The sequence below is a fragment of the Dendrobium catenatum genome, unplaced genomic scaffold (genome assembly GCF_001605985.2).
Source record: "Dendrobium catenatum unplaced genomic scaffold, ASM160598v2 fragScaff_scaffold_1593, whole genome shotgun sequence".
NCBI classification, from domain to species: Eukaryota; Viridiplantae; Streptophyta; class Magnoliopsida; order Asparagales; family Orchidaceae; genus Dendrobium; species Dendrobium catenatum.
The window spans coordinates 172,041-184,521 of record NW_021320055.1 but is presented as its reverse complement, the minus strand read 5'-3'; the positions used below and the strand labels follow the sequence as shown (position 1 = coordinate 184,521).

Below are 12,481 nucleotides of genomic sequence, written 5' to 3'. Positions count from 1 at the left end.
GGCTCGTTGGATTCGTCTCGTCGAGACGCTCGATTTGATTATAAGCATGCCATATTGGGATATCATTTTATTATCCAAATAATGCTTTAACCCTTCCAAATGTGGTCCGGGCCCCCGATTTGGACCCATTTGGGCTTGGGTTGGACCAATTTCGGTGTTGTTCGGTTCGTCCCTTTGAGATATTCAATTTGATTGTAAGTTTGCTGAAAATTTCCAATTTGAATATGCCTCGAGATTCGTGCTCGATCAAGGCAATTTCTTAGGACGTATCAATATTTAATACTTTAATTTCTATATTTATTAATATAGCACCTAAAACTCTACTTTTAATCAATTCTAACATTTTGTTTAAAACCTCTGTAAAAAATCACTAGCACTGGCAGTCTTCCCCGTCAGTGGCATCCTTTTATTTGGGTAGTATAGAATAAAATAAATTGAAATGGAGTGGTAGAATAGAAGGAAATGTGGTATATTAGCTCTAAATATAGAAGTTTATGTATTAAATGTGTATTTTCAAAAATTTAAGGTGTTATATATGTAAAAATCTTTATAATAATTATTTGTTTAAAATCTTAAATGCTAACATATTTTTCATGTATTTTATATTAATATTTTTTAAATGAGTCAGCTTGACAGTTAATAAGTCGAGTAAGGAATGGCTCAAACTTAACTCATTAGCTCATCGAGTTCAACTCATGAGTCATTTATCAAGTACGTCTACCTCTATTTGTTAAGCACGTCTTTTCTTTAATCATATTGTTTTTATCTTCTTATTTCTCTAATCGAGCCTAATGCATCAGCTAAAGAATCATCGATCAAATTATTGGATTAACAAGATTAAAATAGAATTTAATTATTTTTAGTAAATTTTGTAAATTTAAATTTACTAAATTTTGAAGATATTAAATTCCCAAAATTAATTGTTATAATAGATCAGATTAAATTTTGATGAACTACTAGATATCTATTTCATAAACTAAAATATGTAAATTCAAATAAGATTTTAATCATAATTATTGATAATTAAATTAATATATATTACATATTTATAAAGAAAATAATCAAATCAAATTAATGTAATTATACATATTATGTATTAATATCCTAATTAATTATTAATGAGTAAATTATTAAACTAATAAATTCTAATTCAAAATTTTTTATTAATTCTAATTAGATTAATTAAATCATATTCATTATATATTAATATCCAAATTAATTATTAATCAGTAATTTATTAAATTAATAGAATAGAAAAAACATATGCACATTATATATTATTATATGATAAAAATAGAAAAAATAACTCTAAACTGGTCCATATATATATATATATATATGAAAAAATGGCAAGAAAACATACGCACATCATCTATTATTGATAGTTTTTTCAGAACATTTGTCCATCTTTCATCTATTGTTTGTTCTCCTACAGGCAAATTATGTCTGATATCTACAAACCAACTATGTAGGCTCCTTATAGTATCTCCCCATTACTATATTGGACATCGTGTTTTCTACAAATCAACTATGTCAACACATGCACAACCCTACAAATCAAAAATGTCAATCTCTTAACGCGACTTCTACGATACATTCAAGGTACACTTCATTATGCATGGTTTTCACATCATCTCCAGCAATCTTCAACTTCAAACATACGCTAATGCGAACTGGGTAGTTAACCTCTCTAACAAGAAATCTACTTCTGGATTTTCATCTTTCTAGGCAATATATTAATCTCCTGGAGTGTGAAAAAGCAACTCACATTTGTGAAATCATCCATCGAAGCAGAATATCGAGCTCTAGCATCTACTACCTCAAACATTATCCGACTCCGACGTCTATTAGCAAAATTTGAAGCTTCACAAACAACAACAACAAATCTCTATTGCATGTTAACCTCTACAGGATAAAAAAAATGAAATGCAAATAAAAATCAAATTAATTCGATGTCTGACAATGTGCTTCGCACGAACTCCCCATGCCTACGCCGTGTGACCCGTGATCTTCGCAATTTATGGCTTCGTCATTACAACGAGAATGAAACGAAGCCTTTGTTCTTCTACATTCATGCTCGAGTTCCCTCTCACAACCTTAGACCTTATTCCTCAAGAATTTTTTAATATTCTTGAGGAAGATAGTAGTTCTTCCTTTTTCTGTAGGAGGCCGGTTGGCTAGTATATTTACTTATGGTCTTGTATTAGTTTTTATTAGATGAATGCAAAAGCAGAAGTTCAGCACAACTGTTAAGCACACGGTTATGTTAGGTGTTTTATAGGTGTGTTAAAGAACTACCACGTCACCGTACATGGCCATGTCACTGTACTTTCTTGTTTTATGTCTTTATATATAGCCATTAGCTCTTTGTAACAGACATCAAGAATAATGCAATAGATCATCTTCTTCAGTTCTTTCTCTCTATTTCGTTTCTTTCTTCCGTTAAACTTTCAAATCTTCACATGGTATCAGAGCATTGAAGCTCTACAGCGTTTTTTTTCTTCTTCGTATTCATGGGCGACGAGGCTTCCGTCGATTCCCACCGGCAACCATCCACGATCTCAACTCAGGATTCCGACGTCATTATCCCGGTTCATCTCAAATTTCTCATCTCTAATATCAAAAACCTTGTACCCACAATTCTTACCTCTGAAAACTATTCGATATGGCGGCTTCAACTTCATCAACATTTCACCGCCAATGGTTTTGAAGGTCATCGGAAAGAATTATGTATTTCAAACATTTGCATGCAGAGCTTTCTTGGGAGGATGGATTGAAGACTATGGCCACAGTGTCATCCACGGGCCACGGTGTCATCCACGGGCAGAGCCATGAATTTATTCATGTGGGGGCAAAAATTTTTAAATTAATTTAAAAATCCTCAACCATTTTCATCTGGATTTGGGACCAGCTTAGGTGGTTTTAAAAAAAAATTCTAATTATTAGATTCATTATAAAAAGATAAAATATATAATAAAACAGAAAACTTACATATCATCTATAATTTCTCCCGCCGAGTCTTCATTTTTTTGAAATCGTTGTACAATCAATTCATTGTCGATACTATTGAATATATCTTTTTCAATATAAGTAAGTAAACAATCATTCATCAAGTAGTCTCACATACGATTGCGTAAATGATTCTTTATAATGTTCATTGTAGAAAATGCCCGTTCGACTGTTGTTGTAGCAATTGGCAATATTAAAGCAAGCTTTATAAGTAAAAACATCAAAAGATAAATATCATTTTTACGAGTCTTCACTATTTTCTGATCAAGTTCTCCAAGTTCTTTTAAATTCATAAATATGTCGCTCTATCTCATATCAATAATCAAGTTTTCAATTTGATTGTCTAGAATGATGAGATTCATTTTTGAAAAATTTGACGGATAAAATTTGGTTAGGCGTAGCCATCATTCTTTATCAAAAGCTGAAAATGACTGAGATGGATTCAAACATGCGACACACATTAGTAATTATGTATTAATTTCATCAAACATGTTATTGAGCTATTGAAGTTGCATATCTATAACAGTATAAAATAATTTGATTTGATAATGATGTTTATTATTATACTTTCAGTACGACGTCTTGATATTCCTCGCATCACAAATGAATTAGTCATTTTTGGAATGTTTATGCTATTCTTCTTACAAAATAATTCAATTGTTTTAACAAAGTGTCTCACTCATCATTTCTCATATTTTGAAGCCTTTACTTAGAAATTATTACCAAAGTCATGACATTTATAATGCCATGATCCTTTCTTTGCAGTACTTGTGATAACTCATTTGTAACTCCAAATATATTCTTCATCATGTGTAAATTGAAAATAAATTCAAAACTTTGCACATATTCAAGTAGGGAATATGCTTCACCTTTTTTATCACTACTAGATCTCTCGTGTGCCACTATATCAAGAACATCTATAATAGACCCAAATAGAAGAATTAAACTGATGAGTGAATTGTAGTGGGTATCCCAACGAGTGTCTCCTAGATTTTGAAGTGCAATTTGTTGATTTAAATCTCAACCTTTTGTAATATCTCTACTTTTCAACTGTTCAACAATTTTGTCATAATATTTTTCTCTTAATATATCTTTTCTTTTGCATTAAGTATCAATTTTATTTAACAAATTGGTCACAATGTTAAAGAAGGAAGCAACTTGGATATGATTTTTTACGACTGCAATTAATACTTGTTGGAGTTGGTGTGCAAAAGAATGAATATAATAAGTTGAATAGTTCTATATCATGATCAAAGTCTTTAATCCATTAAACTCACCCCACATATTACTTTCTCCATCATACCCTTATCCTCGTAGTTGTGCCACACTCGAACCATACTTTGCAAATAAAGCTTCAATGGCCAATTTTAGTGTTGGAGCTATTGTATCTCCTACATGAACAATTCCAACAAAACGCTCAATGATGCATCCTCGCAAATCAACATAACGTAAAGCAATAACAACTTGTTCTTTGACAGATATATCCCGAGATTCATCTAGTAAAATTTAGAATACATTATTTTTTAATTCATTGATTATGATATTTGAAACCTTAATTGCAGCAGCTTCTGTAATTTCTTTCTGGATTTCAAGAGCAATTAGTTTATTATTTCCAGGGGCATTATCCAAAATAACTTTATTTATATCTTCATTGTGATTAGAAAGAAAGCACAGAAGTTCAAGAAAACTTTCTTGATTCTCAGAATCTTCTGATTCATCATGCCCATGGAATGCTAACCCCTGCTGTAAAAGAAAACGTACACAATCAACACTTTGCATTTAATCGTGTACATTGTGTACGATAATCTTTGCGATTTTGTTATGTAGGTCTTTCAAAAGCAAATCTTATATCATTGATTTCATTTATTAAATCTTCATATTTTCACCTAATAAAGTTATGTCAACTGTTCTTATTACTAACATGAATCTGTAATCTTTCTTCTTTTTTTTTTTCCAATTTTTAAAACCCTTTGTATCGAAACTATCACCATTAGACTATTCTCCAATTTTGGGTCCATACAGATAACAAAACAAACAAAATGTTGCATCCTTAGTTATACTGTAATCTAACCAAGCTTTCTGATCATCAAATAATCATGCATGATTAAATCTGTGAAATCTATCGTCAAATTGTGTACGTAGAACATCATGATCACGCGGTTGACATAGTCTTTTCAACAGGTAATGTCTCCTAACACAATCCCTCTCATTAGGATGATAATCCAATATTTTTTTTCTTAATCCAGGATTGGCAAGGATATCCGCAAAATTTATTTCTACATGGCATTGTTTAATTTATGTATTGGTTTCTTCACATAATGTTTTGTGATCATCTCCTTCAATTTTTTTTTCTTTTTTTCTTTTTTTTGAAATATCTCTCCATGCTGAATTAAACGAAAATAATATGGGAAATTTACATACATACCACTTTATAACATCCTATTTACATATCTAACACCCAAAATTTTAATATTATATGCATACCACCATATATTATTTTAATATCAAATATACCACTCATATTTCTTTCCTAACACTCATATATTTCATTTCTACCACTCATATTTGATATGAAAATGAACTATTTGTGGTATATATGTAATATTAAAGTTTTAAGTGTTAAATATGTAAATATAGTAGTATATGATGGTATGTATGTAAATCTCCCAAGTAATATTAAAGAGATGTAGCACTAAAGAAATATTCTACTATTTAATTTGAAATTTTAGAAACATTTAATACATATAGATGTGTAAAATCTGCACAACATATATATAGAGTAAAATATGCTCTAATTGAGCACTACTTGCATTGCATAGAGTAAAATCTGCATTACATGATTACATCAAAAACATAATAAAATGATATCTTTAACGAATTTCATCATTTATATTACGAGCATTCATAGAAATTTAGCCATCTATTGATTTAAGCTTTTTTTTTTTTTTCTTAAAACCGAGCATTCATAGAAAAAGATGCTAATAATTAAATTATCGTAGGTAAGCTTTCAAATGATACTTTTAATTGTCCCTAAATAATTAGTCAGTTTATCTTTTAAAAATTAAAAATAATCATAAACGATGCAAATTATTTGGAAGAAGGTTTAATTCTATATAAATCATTTAAATTTTTGCTATTTATAACTTTAATATCTTTATATTTTTATCTGTAAAAAATAAATCATAAAATATGTGACTTCAACTCATGATCTAAAAGAAATAATTTTTTGCTTTAAACAGATTTTGTGATTTGTGCTTTCATCCGAAACAATTATTTTACCGGTGCTTAAAGGTCTAAATTTCTATAAAGCTATCTCAGGCTTCAAAAAATATTTTTCCAATCGAAACTCAAAAGTAAAGATAAATAACTTGAAGACTAGGCTAATATTTAGGTAATAAGATTCAGGATTCTTACGGTATAACAAGCACTTGGCGAATGAAGAGGGAAATTGGACTGTGCGTGACCGGCGACTGGCGACCGACGACTGGGCGGCAGGGGTGGAGCCACGTTCGGCCGTTCGAGCAGGAAGAGAGCAACTAGCATTCGGTCGGGCTTCATTCTAGTGACTGAATAGTGAATAATCTCTTCTGCTTCCGCCTATTAGCGTGTGAGATGAGAGGATAGCGCCATAGCGGGACGAGATACAGAGGCAACGAGAAAGTTTTGGTGAAATAACGGGATATTTAATGCATTATGGATGAAAAAAGCAAATAATTATTTGTTTTATTCTGTAATTAATGAATAAATAAATGATATTAATAATATAATAAATTACCAAATTAACTAAAGTGGCTAACTTAGTGGGGCTGTGGGGGCACGTGCCCCCACACTACATCCGCCTCTGGTGTCATTCGACACTAACCGTGCACATCTTTTTTGACGTGACGGGAAGTCTAACACTCCCCAAATTTCTCTAAATGGGAGAGACGTCGGGATGCTGCCAAAAGCCCCAGCCATCCGGCCCATCCGATCCTGTACACCTCACAAACTCAACCTCAAATGGCCGAACCCGCCTCCCTGAACTGAATCACTCACCCCCGTCTCCATGCACAAACTCCTTACGCGAATTACAAGCACCCGTCTCCGTCACCTATATTTGTGCAAAATAGGAGCCCACGCTCCGTCGCCCCTTCATGCGTACACAAGCCCCCTTCGAGTCCCACTAACCCTCTCACACAAATTGCAGCTCCCAAACTAGTTGAGCCCGAACCCTCTCAATCATGCTTCCTGTTATATGCAAGAATGACCCCAGCCATAATTCCACTTCCAATCCTACTTTCCTCTTTTTATATATATATATATATATGTGAAGAAGAAAAAGAGATAAAAAGGAGGAAGAAAAAGAATAGGAACTTTTGCTCTTTCATAACCACCGTCGCCCCTCGCGCAAAAGGTATAACTCTCCTAAACTCAAAAAATAGCTCAAATCCTATTTTCGACACTTGTGGCGCAACGAGTGAACCCATAATGCGCGCTTTTCTTAGCATTGTGGAAGGAAGCTAAGTGTGACGCTTGCGGCAAGGCTAGTAAACCTCGTGTGCGCTTCTCTTAGCATGGAGAGATAAATTTTAAGTACTCGTGCACGCTTTCAGGCCAACAGGAAAATTTGCAAATTTTTCATGCAGATACCCTTGTAACCTATATACGTGTTTCTGGATGCGGTGTCGCTTGACACCAACCATACACATCTTTCTTAACGTGGTGGCAGATGTATACTCCCCAATTTTTTTCAAAATAGGAGAGACATCGAGAGGCTCCTGGAATTCAAACTAAAAGGAAACTGGATTTAAACAAAATCACATGGGACATTTTAAATAAAAATGCAACCAAGTAAAATCTAAAGGGGCTCATTGTGAACAAGAATGAGAACTCTAAAACTTTATGCCCATTGCCTTGAACAAGTAACATTGGACAAAGAATAATGAATATACAATAGGCATATCAGCTTGCTTATGGCTAATAAAAAGACTATGATATTTGCAATAAGCATGATAGTTCACTTGGGGGAAGGGAGGAGACTTATAATGAACAATCTCATTTATAAGAAACAAAAGGGAATTGAACTTGAGTTAAAAATATAAAATAAAAAAATGCAATCAAATAACAATGACAAGCATAATAATAAAGCTTGGCGTGGATAATAGCCCACTAGCAAATGACTACAAGTGACTTGTGATGAATAGTATAAAAAATTTGTAATGAATGCAACATATCTACAAGCAAAGTATGAAAGTTGTAAAGATGATAGCCTGCTTGCTATCAATGCCAGTTAACTTGCAAAGGATGCTTATACTGCCCACACACATGAAAAAGGAGCATCCAACGAATGTGACGGATCTCCTACAAGTATAAATAAGGGAATAGCAATAAACATAGCACACTATCCACGAGTAAAAGCAACACATTTGTAATGAATGCAAGCGCCTATGAGCAACACTAGAGGATTTGTGATGCACATGACACTTTGCCAATGAGTCAAGGTGGTGTAGCCGATGACTTGCACCGAAAACTACACAGCAATGGAACAGTAACAATGCTCTGTAAATGAGGGTTTTGATATATTCTAGATAACTTTTCTCTACTCTTCCAAAGGAGAAGATATAGCCTAAACAAGGATTACTAACTAAGGTAATACTTAAAATAATACTAAAAGCATGAAATTATAAAAGTAGTAATGCAAACGGTTAGGGGCAGAGAACGTGGCACATGAGTGGAGAGGGAATATTCTCTGCTATCCGTTATCAGGTATTAGCCGCATCAGGTCCCTCCTTCCTCAGAAGGATTCATCTCCGATGAAGTTGTCACTATCCTCGCTTCGTCCGGTGGATGACACGGATACATGTCGGCCACATTGAAGGTGGAAGAAGTGGTAATATGAGCAGGTAGATCAATGACATAAGCATTGTCATTGATCTTTCGCACGACGGGAAAAGGCCCGAACTTCTTTGGATTGAGCTTTGGACAAGGCCCTGCAGGAAAACGTTCTTTGCGATACCGCAGCATAACCAAATCTCCTGGTTGGAATTCCACATACCTCCGGTGTTGATCCCGGTCTGCTTTGTATTTGTTGTTGCTGTCCATCAATTTAGCCTTCACCTCTTCGAGCATGTTGGAAAATTGTTCCGCCGTTTGGGCAGCAGCTACACTTTTACCTTTGGGAATAATAGCGAGGTCCACAATATGATTGGGCATCTTTGTGTAAACGATACTAAAGGGGCATTGACCCGTGGATCGATTGGGCATCGAGTTGTACGCAAACTACGCCTGTCCAAGGACTTCTTCCCAAGTCTTAGGACGGTTCTGAACTAAACATCGCAGCATGTTGGCGAGCGTCCGATTGACGACTTCCGTCTGCCCATCCGTTTGAGGGTGATACGCTGAACTTAGCTTCAAGTCAGTTTGGAGAGATTTCCATAATTCGCGCCAGAAATGACTGACGAATTTGACATCCCTGTCGGAGGTCAAGCTGCGAGGTAATCCATGTAGACGCACAATCTCCTTAAAGAATAACTTTGCGACATGTAAAGCGTCGAAAGTCTTTTTGCACGGGATAAAATGGGACATCTTCGAGAACCGATCAACCACCACCATGATAGAATCAGACCCCCTCTTGGTTCTTGGCAAACCCAGTACAAAATCGAGGCTTAGATCCTCCCAAATGGAATCCGGTACCGGGAGTGGGGTGTATGACCCGGAATTCTGAGCATTTCCCTTATATTGCTGACAAACGGCGCAGCGTTCAATATATCTGGATACATCTCTCCTCATATGGGGCCAGAAAAATCGGCACTGTAATTGCTGGAGAGTCCGATCTCTTCCAGCGTGTGCTGCTAGTCGTCCGCAATGCAGTTCCTTAATGAGCTGTTGTCGCCATGAAGAAGACGGAATGCATAAGCAATTTCCTTTAAACAGGAAACCCTGCCGCATGGAATAGTATGCTGAAGGTTGGCCAAAACAGCACCCTTCCCAAGCAGTGGCGAAATCTGGATCCAGTTGATACATGCTCTGCATTTCCTGTAAGCCCGTAATTTCCGTCTGAAGTTGGGTAAGCAATGCAGCACGACGACTAAGAGCGTCAGCCACCCGATTCAGTTTACCGGTCTTGTAGCGGACAACAAAACTGAATTTCTGGAGGAATATAACCCATCGGGCGTGCATCTTATTGACGGTTTTTTGGCTGTTGAGGTACTACAGTGATTGATGATCGCTGCACAATACGAAATCCTGATGCAAAAGGTAATGCTCCCATTGTTTAAGCGCCCGGACAACCGCATACAATTCCTGCTCATACACCGTCCACTTTTGACGTGCCGGGCTGAGCTTCTCACTAAAGTATTCAATAGGACGGTCTTCTTGGTATAAAACAGCCCCAATGCCCACTCCAGAGGCATCGATATCTACCTGGAAGGCTTTATCGAAATTAGGCAGAACTAGGACTGGAGCATTGCTGAGAGCCAATTTGATATGTTCAAAGCTTTCTTGTTGCGGAGAATCCCACGAGAATGTTGGTCCTTTCAAAACGTTGGTTATTGGCGCCATAATAACGCTGAATCCCTTAATGAATCGGCGATAGAAATTCGCCAATCCATGAAAGCTTCGAATTTCGGTCATGGATCGTGGCCTAGGCCAATCTAGTACAGCTGCAACTTTACGAGGGTCCGCTTGAATGCCTTCATGCGACACAATAAATCCTAGGAAGTATACCGACGGCGTGGCGAATTTGCACTTTGATAAATTCAGATAAAGTTTATGTTCGCGCAGAGCTTGGAATAACAATTAAAGATGATGCAAATGGTCCTCCAAGGAAGAGCTATACACAAGTATATCATCAAAGTATGCTACACAAAATTTACCCGCAAACGGTTTGAGAACTTCGGTCATTACCCTCATGAAGGTAGATGGAGCATTGCACAGCCCAAAAGGCATGACTCTCCATTCATAAAGCCCCTCGCGTGTTTTAAATGCCGTCTTCCATTCGTCTCCTGGTCGAATTCAGATCTGATGATATCCGCTTCGGAGGTCTAACTTCGAAAATATGACTGCACCATTCAATTTATCCAGTAAATCCGAAATTCTGGGGATGGGAAATCGATACTTGGTAGTAATCTTGTTGATGGCTCTACTGTCTATACACATTCGCCATTGCCCATCTTTTTTTTTGGAACGATTAGAGCCGGTACTGCACAAGGACTTAAGCTGTGTTGAATGAGTTGCCGTTGTAATAGATCATCCACAATTCCCTGTAAGATACTGTGTTCCTTCGGGCTCATACGGTAATACCGTAGGTTCGGGAGTGCTGATCCGGGAACGAGGTCGATTTGGTGTTGAATAGTACGTAGGGGCGGCAATTGCGGGGGTAATTCAGCAGGCCCTATGTCTTTAAACTCAGCCAGCAATTGGCGAATAGAGTCAGGAATCTTCTTAGTGTTTTGAGGTTTGCAGCTCTCGGCAGCAATCAGAGCTAACACAGGAACATCTTCAGGGACTGATTGGAGCAGAACATGCCCGGACACCAGATAAGCGGCAGCCTTTCCCTTTTCATCCTTTCCCACAGTATCGTGAGAGTGTGGTAGTAAACGCAAGCTTTTACCCTTCCACTCCAGTGAGTATATATTAGCTCTACAGTCATGAATGGCACTGGCATCAAACTGCCAAGGTCGGCCGAGAATAATGTGACAAACATCCATATCGAGGACGTCACAAATGACTTCACACATATAATGCTTCCCGATAGAAAAAGAAATCTTGCAGCAATCAGCAACGGTCATGTCCAGACCTCGTTTTACCCACCCAATCTTATATGGCTGCTGCTTCTTTGTGGTCTTGAGCTGTAGTGCCTGCACAACTGATCGGGCGACCACATTTTCAGTACACCCGCTGTCGATAATTAGATCGCACACTTTACCACTGATGGTGCTTCTAGTTTGAAAGATAGCATTCCTTTGGGACGGTACAGTAGCTCTAGGAGCCAACATCAATTTCTCAAGGATGCATATTAACGGGTCGCCTTCGTCTCCGTGGACGTCTTCAGCAAAGACCTCCGCATTGGGCTCTTCTCCATAATTCTGCTCTTCTTCTGGGCACTCTCCCTCTAGCAATTGGACTTGCGGCCGATTTGGGCATTCGTTCGATTTATGCCCAGGCTGGAAACACTTGAAGCATTTCAATGTGGTTGGTCTACCATATGGATTTTCTTTTATCGGAGCCTTAATTAGCCTTGAACTGAATTTTGGATTCTGCTCCACCCGTGCCTGGAGAATTGGTAGTCAAAGTTTGCACCTTGGCCGAAGGTGCTGCAGGTCTCGGGCCTTCCACCGAGGCCTCTTGTGTAGAATGGCGGCGAACAGAATAGCTGCGAGAGTGCCGCTGCATTTGTGATTCCACTTTTAAAGCGAAATTCACAGCTTGGGATAAAGACCAAATCGAGTTCAACTCCAATTTGTCTTGGACAGCCTCTCGTAGCCCTCCAATG

General features: G+C 36.9%; 1 protein-coding gene across 1 annotated transcript in view; it reads right to left on the bottom strand.

Moving 5' to 3' along the window:
• Positions 1–4,788, bottom strand: part of LOC110104282 (serpin-ZX-like) — a 24,721-nt gene extending 19,933 nt beyond the window's left edge. The window contains exon 1 of the mRNA XM_020833308.2: positions 4,561–4,788. Within this exon, the coding sequence (XP_020688967.1) occupies positions 4,561–4,788 (228 nt within the window). The remainder of the gene's footprint in view (positions 1–4,560) is intronic.
• Positions 4,789–12,481: the final 7,693 nt, after the last annotated feature.